The sequence below is a fragment of the Palaemon carinicauda genome, chromosome 5, assembly GCF_036898095.1.
Source record: "Palaemon carinicauda isolate YSFRI2023 chromosome 5, ASM3689809v2, whole genome shotgun sequence".
In the NCBI taxonomy this organism is placed as follows: domain Eukaryota; kingdom Metazoa; phylum Arthropoda; class Malacostraca; order Decapoda; family Palaemonidae; genus Palaemon; species Palaemon carinicauda.
This window is the reverse complement of record NC_090729.1, coordinates 181,229,195-181,247,101: the sequence shown is the minus strand read 5'-3', so window position 1 is coordinate 181,247,101 and position 17,907 is coordinate 181,229,195. Positions and strand designations below refer to the sequence as shown.

Below are 17,907 nucleotides of genomic sequence, written 5' to 3'. Positions count from 1 at the left end.
TTTGACAGTTTCAGAAATTCTGTTGTTGTAAGCACAAAAAAATGTGTGTGTATATATATATATATATATATATATATATATATATATATATGTGTGTGTGTGTGTATATAATATATATATATATATATACATATATATATATATATATATATATATATATATACATACATACATACATACATGTGTGTATATTTATATGTATGTATGTATATAGTGGATAGCTCCAAATAAAAGGACAAGTCACTTTCAGATTAAGCATTAATTTCTGAATTAAGAACGGTGCCTTAAGCAAAGAAGCTGGTTAAGATCAGCAATTCATGACGTGAAATTTCCTCCTTTAACATTGTGTAAGATTGAAGCTGCCTGTTTATAGATGTAGAAATATGTGAAAAATTCTAGATATTTAAGACACTTAGGAACCAACACGTGGATGTAGTTTTTGCTTTGGTTTTGAATATATGCTAATTTCTCTAATAGTCTTGGTTTGTTTTAAAATGATATTTGATATTCTAGTGAAGGGCGTTATTCATTTTTTATTTGTATAAAATTATGTTGTATTTTATTGTTTGTCACTTGCCATATATTTATATTGTTGGAATAACAACATTGGGCATGCTGCTGAAATTAACTTTACACACAAACACACACATACACACACACACACGCTATATTTCATCAAATCCAATCCTACTGAGAACTTGACCTTTCTACTTTCACACACACACACACACACACACACACACACACACACACACATTCTCATCGAATCCTATCCTACTGAGCACCTGTCCTTTCTACTTTCACACTCTCTCTCTCTCTCTCTCTCTCTCTCTCTCTCTCTCTCTCTCTCTCTCTCTCTCTCTCTCTCTCTCTCTCATCGAATCCTATCCTAGTGAGAACGTGTAATTTCTACTTTCAAAGACTATCTAATTGTGATTACGAGTAATGGCAGGTATCCCCCCTGACCTGCCTTACTCTCATCGTCATAAGGACGCTTTTCGGTCGTCCTTCCTTGGGATCTTCGAACGTAGTGTCGAGGAGGAAGTGAGGTGGAAGGTGAACATGAGTAATAACTTGAGGTTGAGTGAGAATTTATAGGGATATTACTTTCTCTATTTGTTAGTCTACGCTTAATATCCCTTAAAGAATATTTGAGCTTCTGACAACACATACATGCTAAAAAGTCCCTGGGCGTTCTTGCTTTGATAAAAGTAAGTCTCGAGTTAATATGAAATAAACTCACACGTACATTGTAAACATGAATATACTCCTTTTTTATATTGTAAACATGATGAATATATTCCTTTTTTATATATTACAATTCAATAGTTTTTCATTTTGGTATACAAACACAATACACTGATATGGTTTTACGCCGCGCACTTCACCCTTGCTTCCTATCTTCGCTACCTCTTATTTTCCTCGAAATTATCGTCACTGTCATTGTCCCTGTCACACGAAGGGATGTAAATGGATTGCTGGTGGGTAGGGAAGGACTTTCGGGACTCTCTGGTGCATATGCACTTACAAAGGATATTTTTGAAAGCATATCGGAAGTCTTTGCTAAATAGAGCGTATATGCAAGGATTAATGGCGGAGTTGCAGTACCCCAGCCAAAAGAGGACTGAGAAGAGGAGGGGGTGGATGCAGACGGGGCAGAACCCCCTCACCAGGTACATCGTGAAGAAAGGGAACCAGCACAGGATGAACACCCCGACGATTATCCCCAGTGTCTTGGCTGCTTTGGTTTCCATGCGGAACCTTTTCACTTGCACTTTGATGTTCCGCCGCCCCATACGAGACGTACCTCCGGTGGTGCGGGTTGCCCCCGTCGCCCGGACGGTGGTCTCCGTGTCCCCTCCGTGGCAGGGGAACCTTCTCCCTTGCAGGCTCGACCCTGCCGATGTGCAGTTTGAGGGGGACGTGTTCAGACTCCCCTCCTGCCGCTGCGACGTCGACTCTAAAGTGGAGAAGTTCGTGTCGACGGTGAAGCAGGAGTCTTCGTGGTTACCCGAATTCGACCTTCTCACCGAGAGCAGTTCGACGTCCGAGTGATCCCGCGAACATTCCACCTTGCACAGTTCGCACCTCTCGTTCATGGAGTAACTGTTCCCGTCGTATCTCATGTCGGGCGGGAGCGAGATGCTGGATTTCATGATGAGCTGTGGCCGCAGGGTTTTCATCTTGATGTTGTTGCCGTTATTTTTCTGACTGTTTTGTCTGTGGTGGTGGTGATGGTTCCGGTGACTGCCGTACCGGCGTTCGGGGTTGGTGTGGTGGTACGTGCTGTGTTCCTGAACGGAGTTCCTCCCACGGTGGATGCGGAGGGTAAGGCGCTCCTCTTCGAATCGACTCCCAAGGATTCTCTTGTTGCGGGTCGTCCGAAAGCCCTGGTTGATGGCGCGGGTCGTTTCGGCGGCCGCGCAGTAGATCTTCCAGTAGAAGAACAGCATGACTAACATTGGAATGAAGAACGACCCGAGTGCCGAGTACACCACGTACCCGATGTCGTTCGTCAGCTCGCAGGAGAGATGACAGCCGATGTCGTCATCGTCAAATCCTCCTCCTTCCGTCCCACCGCCACCGCCGCCTCCGGTCCCCTCCGACGCCGCAGAGGATGCCGATACGAGGTTCTTGTGCCTGTCGTTCCATCCGACTAAGGGCGGGAAACATATGACGAAGGAGGTGATCCAGACCGAAGCTATGAGCAGCTTTGCCCTCGATGACGTCATCAGGGAAGGGTAGGAGACCGGTCTGGTTACGGCCACGTATCTGTTAGGAGAGAGAGGAACATGGATGTTAGAAACTCGTTGATTGATATATTATGATTAAATTAACATATATGATGGATATTACTGCTTGAGTAATATCTACCATAATTGTTATGAAAGATATTACTCAGCTAGTAATATCTATCATGAATAAAATATATGATAGATATTAGTGGTTGAGTAACATCTATCATAAATATTTATGATAGATAATGCTTGAGTAATATCTATCATAGATAACATTTATGATGGATATTACTCAAGCAGTAATATCTATCCTAATGGATATTACTCAAGCAGTAATATCTATCATAAATAACAGTTATGATAGATATTACTCAGCCAGTAATAAATTCAGACAAGTTAATAGATATTACCTAGGCTTGACTAGATCTTTGAATTCAAAGGAGAAATTGGGATGTTAATGAGAATTAAATTTTATATTTTACCTAGTCAAAGAAAATAATCTATGAAAGAGGTGTTTTTGTTGTCAGTTCTTAAGTTAATGTGAATTGTTTATATTATTATTATTATTGTTATTACTACTACTACTACTACTACTACTACTACTACTACTACTACTACTACTACTACTATCTTAGCTACGAACCCAGTTGGAAAAGCAAGACGCTATAAGGAAATAAACCATATGAGAAATATTTAACAATTAAAATGAAATATTTTAAAAACAGTAACAACATCAAAATACATATTTCAAAAATAAACTATGAAAAGGCTTATGTCAGCCTGTTCAACATAAAAACATTTGTTCAATATAAAAACATTTGTTCAACATAAAAACATTTGCTCCAAGATTGAACTTTTAAAGTTCTACTGATTCAACTACCCGATTAGGAAGATCATTCCGCAACTTGGTGGAATAAAACTTCTAGAATACTGTGTAGTATTGATGTAAAGGGTGCTAGTATGAGCACATATATATGAGGTGGATGAATGTGTTGTTATATATATATATATATATATATATATATATATATATATATATATATATATATATGTGTGTGTGTGTGTGTGTGTGTGTGTGTGTGTGTGTGTGTGTGTGTCAAATATTAAATAATTTGTATGTTTATAGCAAATAACATATTGCATTGTCGATAACCATATTAGTTGTGACCACTTTTTACCGAAATAACTCTCTCTCTCTGTCTCTCTCTCTCTCTCTCTCTCTCTCTCTCTCTCTCTCTCTCTCTCTCTCTCTCTCTCTCTCTGGCGTTTATTCTTCCTTGAAAAGCTATTACGTAATCAAACAGCTTCTTAATGTACAATCATATACATGTGTGTATTTCAAACAAGTAAATGTTTGCACACGTCATTCGTACTGCGTATGCTAATATTATAATCTGTTATATCTCTATGTTATTAACTCTTAATACACACAATTAACTCTTGATTTGGTGGTAATCCGTGAATGGAATGTGTGTGTTATCTCGCTTGCGTGTGCGTAAACACTAAAGAAATTACGCTTAATAATAGGTTATACCATATACAAGACTCCGAGAGAAGGGGAGCGGAAACAACAGCGCATAGAAGTAATTACTGCTATGTTTGCTTAAGTTTAAAAGGTGATTTTCCCGTTTGCCTTGTATTAAATTTTCCGCCCTACCCAATATTCTCACACGGGCTATTAGTGGCTGGAGAGAGTTTTTTTTTTTTTTTTTTTTTTTTTTTTTTTTTTTTTTTTTTCGTCAGTCAAAGGTGAAAGGTGGTTTGCATTCTTTGACCTTTTGGAAGAAAATTTCTCGGGGATGAATTGCGGGTATTACGCTGCTTTATTTAGTTGGTGCTGGGGGAAGAAACGTTGCCAAGAATTTAAACGTTTCGTGGTGCGTTTTCTTGTTTTCTTGTGAACATCTGTGATTTTTGTTGTTGTTGTTTTTATAGTATTGATAATAATGATAGTAATAGTTATTATTATTATTATTATTATTATTATTATTATTATTCATTACTGTAGCAACAATATGTTGTTAACGTTGCAATTTACCTCAGTCATCTTTATTGAAATAAGGAAAGTTTTAGAATTAAAATTAATTGTTAAATAATAATAAAAAAAATAATAATTATTGTTATTGTTACTACTACTACTACTACTACTACTACTACTACTACTACTACTACTACTACTGGCAGAAATGAAGGTATTATAACAGTGTAGGAATGATCATCTACAGGTAGTAAACTCCACAGTTGGCTTAGCTATCTTACCAATTTTGCGAACTTAATGAAGATATAAGGACAGATTCTTAATCCGGCTGGATTACTTATAAGGTATCATTGATCCTACGTGCTGTATCTATTGCCTTCTTTATAGAAGCCAGCTTACATCGGATAACATTGTTCCAGCATTGGGTTAATGGTTAATGCTTATCATTACCTCCGCCAACGAAGTTGTTACGAAGTTATGTTCTACCCCCTGTTTGTGTCTGTGTGTGTTTGTTTGTGAACAGCTTCCTGGCTGCAATTTCAATAGTAGGGTAATGAAACTGGCATGGATTAACTGTTTTGTAAAATTCTGGAAGTGGTTAAATTTTTGAAGGTCTAGGTCATAGGTCAAGGTCAGGCAAAATGTCCAATTCACGTAATCAGCCATAAGTTTGGACAACGTTGGCACAGAGACTTCAAACTTGGTTCATATTTGAGTGTATGAAAATCCACGCCAATTAATATATGTTTAGGTCAAAGGTCAAGGTCAAGCAAAAGGTAGAGAAATAAGATACTGTGTTAGGGGTTGCGTTCTACTGAGGTTCCCTCTTGTTGTTATTATTTTTGTTTATTTTGCAAAGTTCCCTGTGAAACATGCCAAAAAAATTTTTAACAAATAAATGTTCTGTAACTGAGTAATGTTTCTGAAAATTATTGAGTGATATAACGGACATATTTATTTATATTGTTAGTAGCTTATTACGTAAAAGAAAAAAGTTATCTCAAATTTCCAGGATAGTAATGTAGGTTAATCTTCCAAGTTGGTACGATCTCACATTTTCACCTACAGTATCAATTAGAGGGGCACTCAGCAGAGAGCAGGCCTTTTATTAGAAATATAGTGGAATTGTTCTTGGGTCATACCCCACAAGTCCATCAAGTTTGGTTGAAATTGTTTCAGTAGTTTTTGCGTTATTTTGTTTTCAAACAAATAACAAACAAAATATTTGCCATTTACATAACATTTGGATTATTTTCAAAGTACTGCTGCGTACTTGTACTTGGATGTACTTAATCCAAAAGGTCATTTACATAACATTGGGATTATTTTCTAAGTACTGCTGCGTACTTGTACTTGGATGTACTTAATCCAAAAGGTCATTTACATAACATTGGGATTATTTTCTAAGTACTGCTGCGTACTTGTACTTGGATGTACTTAATCCAAAAGGTTACTCAACATGGCCACCAGGTTTGGTCAAAATCGTTGCTGTAGTTTTTGTTTAAAGTTGCTCACAAACAAATAAACGAAGACGGGTGAATACATACCCTTCTCAAAATCAAAGAATCTTTTCTTTGATTTTGGAGAAGGCAACTAGAGAAATCCGTAGCTTTGTAATGTTATTATGTTATTATAACGCCGTTATGATATAAACAAGCCAGTTACGTTTCCCTCTCAACAACGTAATAGTGAATGTTTAGTTCGGTCATTTGCCTTATATCCATATTATCCTGTCTTATACCCTTGGGACATTTGTTAATTCAAATCTCTACCCTACTTTAGTTTTGTTATTTTATGAGCCCCTTTGCAATATTGAATAGTGATATGTTTTATGCCAAATTTGTTAATGTAATTCTTCCCTTTCTTAAGTTATGGAAGTTGACGTTTACCCCAAATTGTAACAAACTACTAAAGTTGATTAATCCATATATATATATATATATATATATATATATATATATATATATATATATATGTATGTATGTATGTATGTATGTATGCATATACATACTGTACTCTGTGAATCCTCAAATTGCGCGTAACATATATTCGATTTGTGATTGTATTTTAAGAAAAAATAATATTTTATCAAGAGTTTTATATATGTATATATATATAATATATATATATATATATATATATATATATATATATATGTATATATGTATGTATGTATGTATGTATGTATATATGTATGTATATACATACTCTGTGAATCCTCAAATTGCGTGTGACATATATTCGATTTCTGATGGTATTTTAAGAATAAAATAATGATATTTTATCAAGAGTTTTATATATATTTATATATATATATATATAATATATATATATATATATATATATATATATATATATATATATATATATATATATATATATATATATATATATATATATATATATATATATATATATATATATATATAATATACACACCCCGTAAATCCTCAAATTGGTGAAACTTATATTCGACTTGTGAGGTATTTTAAGAAAAAATAATATTTATGCCGTAATTATTAGGAATTTTAATGTCGAAATTTATTTTTTCCTTTCTCCTTTGGAAAATTACAGTTTCCCTAAGTAATGTGGACTTGCAATAGAGATACGTAGCCGAAGCAAACCAAAGTATAATATAAAAAACATAATGCTTGAATTCTTTAGGAATATTTATTTCTAAAACCATTTCATGTTGCCTACAGCTGTAATTACACAGTCACACACACACACACACAGCAGATAGTTCGTACTGGCATTGTCTATATGTTCATATTATTGCAATGATCACGTGGTTTGGGTCCAATCTGACAACAAAAACATTGCTATCTCTGTTCCGGGTCATTGTTTTACCACTCATGACTCAAGGGTTCTTTCCCCGGTACATTTTCTCTGCATCTTGTTGTTTCTTTGTTTATTCTCCATTTTCCTTTCTCTCCTTTGTGGTTCAAATCTCGCCAATGTATACAAAGTATGATTATGCAGATTTTTATTTTCTTTTTGGTTTGTCTAAATCCCCTTTAATTTTCTTAATGACAGCTTGTATTTTCATTCTCCTTTTTTACTATAATTTTTTTTTCTAAATAAGTACAGTATGAACATTTTCTTTATCTTTGGATTTTAGAATAAAATTTCTTGAGAGTATAATTGGGTTTGATGCTTTTTATAGCTGGCATAAAGAGAATTCATGACTTTAGCACATTCGTTAGTGCGGACGTAAAAGCCTTCAGGCACTTAATAAAGACGGATAGTAGGCGGTCTTCTTTTTTTTTTTTTTTTTTTTTTTTTTTTTTTTTTTTAAAGACTGATTGTATGCCTGGTTTATTTAAAGACTGATTGTATGCCTGGTTTATTTAAAGACTGATTGTATGCCTGGTTTATTTAAAGACTGATTGTATGCCTGGTTTATTTAAAGACAGATTGTAGGCCTGGTTTTAATAAGACGGATTATAGGCCTGTGTTTTAAGACGGATTGTAGGCCTGGTTTTTTTTTTTAAGACGGATTGTAGGCCTGGTTTTTTTTTTAAGACGGATTGTAGGCCTGGTTTTTTTTTAAGACGGATTGTAGGCCTGGTTTTTATAAAACGGATTGTAGGCCTTTTTTTATAAGACTGATTGTAGGCCTGTTTTTTATAAGACTGATTGTAGGCCTGGTTTTTTTTAAGACGGAATGTAGGCCTGGTTTTTTTTAGACAGATTGTAGGCCTGGTTTTTAAGTCTGATTGTAGGGCTTTTTTTAAGACAGATTGTAGGCCTGGTTCATTTTTTAAGACGGATTGTAGGCCTGTTTTTTTAGATGGATTGTAGGCCTTTTCTAAGACGGATTGTAGGCCTACTAAGTGTTTTTTTTGCAACAGTGCCTGACAGATATTTTACATAATTCTCAAAATAAAATTATCTCTTTTTCAAGTTATCGTGATTTAATTAAAATGATAAGGTCACCAATTCTTTATCTGAAGGTCAACTCTGTCATTATCCTTCATGACCTTCATCTTGTAAGAATATCAAGCATGAAAGCCACTGTCTCATAATTGATAGCGTTGTCCACCAACCATTTCCTCCCCTAAGGAAACTGCGCTACCAATTTTATATCCATTCGCCCTAATAAGTATATTCTGAAAACACTGTAATTTTATAGCGGTACCTCACCTTCATCTGCTTGAAAGCTTTGTAATCTTCTGCTGTTTGTGTTTATATTTGGATCAATGTAATTTTCTTAATTTTTATTTACCGGGGGGGGGGGGGACTTCTTGCCCCACCACCCTCAACACCTTCCTCATGTCAGGACCATTTTTGGTTTTGTAGCTTTTGATCTAATTACAGATGACCCCTTATTATAAATGTGTTGCTAAAGGGGCCTCGCATGTACGTACACAAATGAAATGAAATCATGACGAGAGAGAGAGAGAGAGAGAGAGAGAGAGAGAGAGAGAGAGAGAGAGAGAGAGAGAGAGAGAGAGAGGAGCAGTGTATGAGGGTTTTTAGATGTACACTTTCACTGGAACTTGAAGTCATTGTCTTTGCTCACATGTGGAGAGTTTTTGAAGTCAAATTATTAACATTTTTATTTGTTAATTTTTTTAGGAGATTTTCAGCCTTATTGGAGAAATCGTGTATGTTTATTTTTATTTATTTTCAACCTTTTTGGAGAGATTATGTATTTTTCAACCTCGCTATTTTTAGGGTTTAGCTAAACAGTTCTGTTTGCTCTAATATAGCTTCCCTCGGCTCAATGACTAAGAGCAAAGATTCATCCCCTCTCTGCTTGTGCTGGTTTCCTCAAAGGTGCATAAGCACGTATGGTCCAATATATAAACAAACATTGAACCCGCCCCCGCAACCTCACCGATAACAAGAATTTCCTTAGGGTAGGACTATCCTTTTTGAGGCAGTTAGCCAAGTGAGTTCTGGGTGGAATTCGGAAATAAGGATTTCTGGGAATTAGTGGGATGTTCCTGTAATACGTTAGTTTTTGTTTCATGAAAGAAATTCGTAATTTGGTTCGTTTTCTATTATTATTATTATTATTATTATTATTATTATTATTATTATTATTATTATTATTATTTGCTAAGCTTCAAACCTAGTTGGAAAATCAGGATGCTATTAGCCCAAGGGCTCCAACAGGGAAAATAGCCCAGTGAGGAAAGGAAATAAGGAATTAAACTATAAAAGAAGTTTAAGAACAATAACAAAAATAAAGTAAAGCAAATCTCTCATACATAAACTATAAAAACTTCAAAATTACTTTAATTTTGATAGTTTTTTTAAGATTGTGAGAAGCTGGTAGAAGCAGTGCCCCGTTTATATTTCATGCATAGATTTATTGTCAAAGTCATTTACGTTTTGGATTTGCTGTGGTTGTTAAAGACCATTCTATTTAGAATCATATCCCTCTTCAATCAAACATTTTCTGGACTGAGTGGTTTAAGCATAATGGCGTGCTTCACATTTTTCATCGAATCTGTACTTGACATGATGATTGACTAAAGTATTTTTTTAGCTCGACACATGCTATTAACAGCCTTTTTGTAGTATATATACATATATGTGTATATATGTGTATATATCATATATATATATATATATATATATATATATATATATATATATATATATATATATATATATAACTGTGTGTGTGTTTGTATATGTGTGTCTATTTATTCATTTATTATGAGAGAGAGGGAGAGAGGAGAGAGAGAGAGAGAGAGAGAGAGAGGAGAGAGAGAGAGAGAGAGAGAGAGACGCATACTTCACTTCTCTGATATGTGAAATAACACCTAAGCGCAAACGTTACCTACATAACGAAGCTCGAGTTATGATATATCTGAAATGATCAGAATTAATTTAAAATTACTTTAGTCACGTTGGATAAATGCCGCCTTTTTTTGCGTTCAACTCAATTTTTAAACCGTAATTTATAAGTCAAATCTTAAATTTTAGGTCAAATGTGAATCTACGAACCAACTAGGATTTTTTACTCTCTCTCTCTCTCTCTCTCTCTCTCTCTCTCTCTCTCCTCTCTCTCTCTCTCTCTCTCTCTCTACAGTCGTATGTACCCAGGATCATAATATATCTGCTTTCATCTAATTTGACAGACACACACAAATACAACACACACACACTCTCTCTCTCTCTCTCTCTCTCTCTCTCTCTCTCTCTCTCTCTCTCTCTCTCTCTCTCTATTGCTGTGGCGCTTGTTGGACAACAACAACCCAGAGCTCTGCAATTTTTCTTCAGGTAGAATAAATATTATTCAAGTACAGACATTTTTTCATATTTTCTATTTGCGTCTTGTGAAAATCAGAGACAATAAATTGTTTAAAGATCTTTTTTTTTTTTTTTTTAAAGGCTCATTTTTTATCTTGAAGTGGGAATTTATTCCTTGAAATTACTTTTTCTTAAGTGAGCAGTTTTTAAAGTGACCATTTATTTCTTGAAAAGACAAAGTATTCCTACAGTTTCTTCCTGGATGTAAGAATATACTCCATGAGGTGAGAATTTATTCTGCGAAAAAAAAATATCTATTCCTTGAAGTGAGAATGCATTTCACGAAGTGAGTTTCTTTCTGAAAGAGTTTATTACCCAAAAAGAGAAATTATTTCTCAGAGAGAGAGAGAGAGAGAGAGAGAGAGAGAGAGAGAGAGAGAGAGAGAGAGAGAGAGAGAGAGAGAGAGAGAGGAAACAACGTACACCAAGTTAATCCGGGAACCTTGGCTCATGACCTCCATCAGACTGCCTCAGTAGACGGAGTCGCGTATAATAGTTTGTTTATTATTTCAAGCGCGTTGTGTTTTTCCTCTATAAACCCTCGCAAGCAATATTCTTACCTAAAGCAACTCTCCACCCTCCTCCTCTGCTTCCTCTTATTAGAGGGCCAATGTCTGTGAAAAAAAAAAAAAAAAAAAAAAGGTTGGGCTGGTGGTCGGCTAGCTCTTAACTCTGAGCATCTGGGGGTAAAAGTTGTTGAAGGCCTTGGGTCATAATGATAAGGCTTTTATTTACTTTATTTTCTGGTAAAACAAACAGAGGTGTTTCTAATGAATGGGGTGTTTGGCGTCTAGGGCTTTTGTTTTGCTTGATATGGATTATTATTATTATTATTATTATTATTATTATCTGCTAAGCTACAACCCTAGTTGAAAGAGCAGGATGCTATAAGCCTTAGGGCTATAACAGGGGCAGCAACAGGGAAAATAGCCCAATGAGGAAAAAATAAGCAAATAAACTATATATGAGAAGTAATGAAAAGAAGGATGTTATAACCCCCGGGTCCCCAACAGGTAAAATAGCCCAGTGAGGAAAGGAAACTAGGACAAATAGAATATTTTAAGAACAGTAACAACATTAAAATAGATATTTCCTATATAAATTATAAAAAAAACTGTAACAAAATACGAGGAAAAGAAATTACATAAAATAATGTGCCCGAGTGTAGAGTAACATTCCACGTGCTTTCGATTAAAGCCAAGCATATGGTTAATTTGAAAAAAAATAAATAAACAGTTTCCTGTTTATATCAGTAGGTTGCATTTTTTTTCAATTGTTTATGATGAAAGGTGGTTAAGAGAGATGGATTTCAATAAGGGAAGCTTTAGAAAACAAAGACTAGAATGAAATACATTTGAAATACAGCTTGTTTGATTAAAGATTTGTATTTCGGTTGAATTGAGTTTTGTTCGAGTTATAGATGCACAGTTACCATTAAACGTACTGACCGAATATAATCAAATACCATTTTTACCGTCATCTTACAGTTTTAGAAATTTATAGGGATTACCAGAAAGTTGTTTAGTATCACTTATGTAACGGTAAGGCAAAACAAAATCTAGATTTTAAACTTTAAATGCTCATAAGATTCTCTCTCTCTCTCTCTCTCTCTCTCTCTCTCTCCTCTCTCTCTCTCTCTCTCTCTCTCTCTCTCTCTCTCTCTCTCTCTCTCGTTGTTTACGATCTCTATCTTCCAACTTATACATTATCTCGAATCTTCTCGAGTTTCAAGAAACCCTTTGATAAACTTTTCGATATTGGGTAGATTAATGTACTTGACACTTTATTTCGAATTGAAGGGTTTTTTGCAATAAGATATTTTGGCTGCTTAAAGAAAATCTATTTTTAAAGAATTATGATTTGTTTCCAATTTTTTTTCGTGAGCAGTTGCCAAGAACGTTTGTGGTGACATGTTTTTTTTTTACGTTTTCTTGTAACTAGGTGTTTTGAAAATCAGGTTGTTTTCATTTTCTTGACATGGTATTTTACATTGTTTGAAATATTTGTTTTATTTTAATTTTATTGACATGGAGTCTTTTTATTGCTTGAATTATTTACTTTTCTGTTTTCATATTCTTGGTATCGAGTCTTTTATATTGTTTGAAAATCAGTCTTTATTGTTTTGATTATCTAGATTATAAACCTTTTACATTGTGTCCATTTTCTGCATAGTGAGTATTTGACGTTATTTGAAAATCAAACACAATTGTTTTTATTTTTTTGATATTTTGTCTTTTACATTATTTGAAAATCAGTCATTTACAGTTTGTAAATATTACTTTGTTGTTTTCATTTCCCTCATTTGAAAGTGATTATATTACATTATTTGAAAAATCAGACTTTTTTTGTTTACTTTTTCTTGATATTGAGTCTTTTTATGTTTTAAAATTTAACTTTGTGAGATACTGAGTATTTTAAATGGTTTGAAAACCTGAGTATGTCGTTTCAATTTTCTTGATGTTGAGTCTTTGAGACTGTTCGAAAATTTTAATGATGTTTTCGTTTCTTTTTTACCGAGTCTTTTAGTGTTTGAAAGTCAGACTGCTGTTTACCTTTTTTTCTGAATACTATAAAATATTGCTCGAAATTTTGGTGTTTGTGATGATGAGTCTTTTACATGTTTTGAAATAAAGCGTGATTTTGTTGTTACTATTTTCTTTATACCGAGGATTTTCATCATCATCTCCTACGCCTATTGACGGAAAGGGGCCTCGGTTAGATTTCACCAGTCATCTCTATCTTTAGCTTTTAATTCAATACTTCTTCATTCATCATCTCCTACTTCGCACCTCATAGTCCTCAGCCTTGTAGGCCTGGGTTTTCTGACTCTTCTAGTGCCACCGAGTATTTTACGTTGTTTGAAAATCAGACTTTATTTCTTTTATCTTGATAACAAGTTTTAAATTGTTTGAAAAATGTTCTTTCTTGTTTTCACATTATTGTTACTGATAATGTAACATTGCTGACTTGGTTGTTTTTCATTTAAATTATGTTTTAAATTAGGTAACTAGAGAAAGGGATGATAAATTGTTCATTTGTACATAACCACCTTTTGGAAAGATGAAATATTATCCTGTTTAAATAAATTGGGCCTTATTTTCTGGATTTAATTTCGAAATACTGTGCAGTTGAGTATTTTCTTATACGATAATACATCATTGAAATAAATTAGGTTATCTTTTCCGGTTCACGTCTGGTCTGAAAATGATTAGTTTGCCCCCACATCCGGCTATGTTATTTACTATACCCCCCTCTCCCCATTTCAAGTTATTTCTTTCTTGAAAGGGGGAGGAGAGCCCCCCCCCCCCCTTGGTTGTAATAAATCAAGACATACTTTGCTCATTTAGTCTCAAAGATCCCTTCTTTCCATTAGACATTGACTAATCCTCAACTGCTTTAGGTCATCACAGGAGACTCGAGTTACAAATGAATTTTGAAGGCTAATTCGCCGAGTTACATTAAGATGATGGATTTTCTAAGCTAGAGTAAAGCGTGGAAATGCTGTTAGTGTTATGAAAGGAGATCCGGGTGGAATAGGCAGGAGAAGTTTTATATACATACTTGTTTTATTAATCTGGGAAGACATATTATTATTATTATTATTATTATTATTATTATTATTATTATTAGCTAAGCTACAACCCTAGTTGGAAAACCAAGATGCTATAATCCCAAGAGCTCCAACAGGGAAAAATAGCCCCGTGAGGAAAGGAAATAAGGAAATAGATAAACGATATGAGAAATAATTAACAGTTAATGAAACATATTTAAAACATTAACAACATCAAAACAGGTATTTCGTAAATAAAATATAAAAAGGTTTATGTCAGCCTGTTCAACATAAAAATATTTGCTGCAAGTTTGAAATTTTCAAGTTTTACCGATTCAACTACCCGATTAGGAAGATCATTCCACAACTTGGTCACAGCTGGACTAAACTTCTAGAGTACTGTGTAGTATTGAGCTTCATGATGGAGAAGGCCTGGCTATTAGAATTAACTGCATGCCTAGTATTACGAACAGGATAGAACTATCCTGGGAAGATCTGAAAAGGGTTAATATGAAATTATACAATTGTGTGGAGGTAATGATCTCAGATTTATTTCATTTATAGGGCCTTGAAATGTTTTTATGTTTATGAGGCTGATATCAGTCTTTATTTAGTGTATATATGAAAGATCTGTTTTAATGCTGTTACGGTTCTTAAAATGTAATTTTTGTTTCTTTTGTTCACTACTTCTCTTGTAGTTTATTTATTTCCCTATTTCCTTTCGTCAGTGGGCTATTTTTTTCCTAGTTTGGGTCCTTGGGCTTATAGTAACCTGCTTTTCCAACTAGGGTTGTCACTGAGATAGTAATAGTAATATTGATAATAACAATGATGATGATATATTTGGTGTTTTAAAAGCAACAAAACTTTTAGTTGTTATCAGTCTGTATATCGGTGTTGATTTTGTCAAATATTTCCCTATGATAGAACTACCTGTTTAAATCAGTTTTACAGATGCTTATTATCAAAATATGTTTTTTTTTTTTATCATTCTCACTTTTAAAATGTACCTTTTTAAAATGCTGCTCCGACACCGGATTGTAATTCGTGTAACATTGTTTTATTTATTTCTGAGTGAGTAAACGTTGTATATTCCATCAACAAAATAATCAAGTATAGTAACTTATATATCCCACAGTGTGCTATGTGTGACAGGCATCCTAAACTGTTGTTGCATTTAGACAAAAACTTAAGAGTAACAACGTTAAAATAAATATCTCGTATATAAACTATAAAAACTAACAAATCAAGAGGAAGAGAAATAGGATAGAATAGTGTGCCCGAGTGTACCCTCAAGCAAGAGAACTCTAACCCAAGACAGTGGAAGACCATGGTACAGAGGCCATGGCACTACCCAAGACTAGAGAACAATGGTTTGATTTTAGAGTGTCCTCCTAGAAGAGCTGCTTACCTTGCAGCAACTGGCAATAACCAAAGATTTTTAATGCAAATTATATTGAATTCAATGTACATCTACAATATATTCAGATTATGGGCTAAATACATTATCAAAATTACATTTTCAAATACATTATCAAAATTACATTTTCAAATACATTATCAAAACTTTAGAAAGGAATCTTTATGTTTATTTTTTACCGGTAGCACATTTACTATAGAACTGTATCATGTGTGTTCAGTATTGACCAAAACCATTCTGCTGTTTTAAGTTCACACATCATAAATAACTTATTTTGATCGAAAAGTTCATAAACTACCTCGTGTTTAGAGACTCTTGCTGATCAGACGAGATGATGACTTGCACGAAAGTTTCCTATTAATCATCTTGTTTACATATCTCGCGGTTTCCAACAGCCCATCCGCCAAGTTATTTTAAGGGGAGGTGGGTAATGTTTTGGATGCCGAGGGATGAATTTGTTGCTAAGGGAAATCTGGAAGGATGGTTATTATTATTATTATTATTATTATTATTATTATTATTATTACTTGCCAAGCTACGACCCTAGTTGGAAAAGCAGTATGCTATAAATCCAGGGGCTCCAATTAAGAAAATAGTCCAATAAGGAAAGGAAACAAGGAAAAGTAAAATATTTTAAGAGCAGTAACAACATTACAATAAATATTTCCTATATAAGCTACAAAAGATTTAGCTAAACAAGAGGAAGAGAAATAAGATAGAAGTGTGCCCGAGTGTACCCTCAAGCAAGAGATCTCTAACCCAACATAGTGGAAGGCTATTGTACAGAGGCTATGGCACTATTTAAGACTAGAGAACAGTGGTTTGGTTTTAGAGTGTCCTTCTAGAAGACCTGCTTACCATAGCTAAAGAGTCTCTTCTACCCTTACCAAGACGAAAGTGGCTACTGATACATATTAGAGGGACACTCAGTAGAGCGCAGACCTCCGCCGCGGCAGCTTATTTCTCGACCTTTTGCTCGACTTTAACCTTCACCTTTGACCTTAACATGTATTAATCGGCTTGGATTTTCATACACAAATATGAACCAAGTTTGAAGTCTGTGACAACGATGTCCAAACTAATGGCTGATTACGTGAATTGGATATTTTGCTTGAGCTTGACCTTTGACCTTGACTTCCAAAATTTTATAGCTTCCAGCTTTTTACATAAAAGTCAATCCATGCATTTTTTATTACTCCACGTTTAAAATTGTGGCCAGGAAGCTGTTCACAAACAAACACACATACAGGGGCGAAAACATAACCTCCTTCAAATTTTGTTGGCGGAGGTAACTAGGAGAAAGAACAATCAGAGATTTAAGACTGATGTGGTTTTTTTTTCTCTAAAAGAAATGACTTCTAAGGAGAGGCACTCCTCAATTGGGCGTCTTCCTGTTAGAACGCTCTCATAAGAAAAAAAAAGATCCAGGACCGTCGAAGGAACGGGTTTATGATCGGAAATTTGAGTTTCGGGCTTCAGCTTCGGTCGTCATTTTGTGTCATCCTCATCATTATCTGTCTGTCTTCAGTGTTCGTGTCAACACGAGGAGCAGCTATTAAAATATACTTCCTCCGATTCGTTTCCCTTACGCAAGAGTCTGTGGTCCGCGGGTCAATCTAAATCATAATCTAAATCATCATCATCAGGAGAGGTAATTTGAGATGGTGATACACACACATATATATGTATATATATATTTATTTATATATATATATATATATATATATATATATATATATAATATATACATATATATATATATATATATATATATATATATATATATATACACACACACATATATATATATATATATATATATATATATATATATATATATATATATATATATATATATATATACACACACATATATATATATATATATATATATATATATATATATATATATATATATATATATTGATAGATAGGTAGATGGATAGATAGT

The 17,907-nt window shown here is 34.1% G+C and overlaps 1 protein-coding gene across 1 annotated transcript in view; it reads right to left on the bottom strand.

The window, feature by feature from the left end:
* Nucleotides 1-201: 201 nt before the first annotated feature.
* Nucleotides 202-17,907, bottom strand: part of LOC137640693 (probable G-protein coupled receptor No9) — a 221,535-nt gene continuing 203,829 nt past the window's right edge. Inside the window, exon 2 of the mRNA XM_068373183.1 lies at nt 202-2,772. Coding sequence (XP_068229284.1) covers nt 1,407-2,772 — 1,366 coding nt within the window. The 3' untranslated portion in view covers nt 202-1,406. The remainder of the gene's footprint in view (nt 2,773-17,907) is intronic.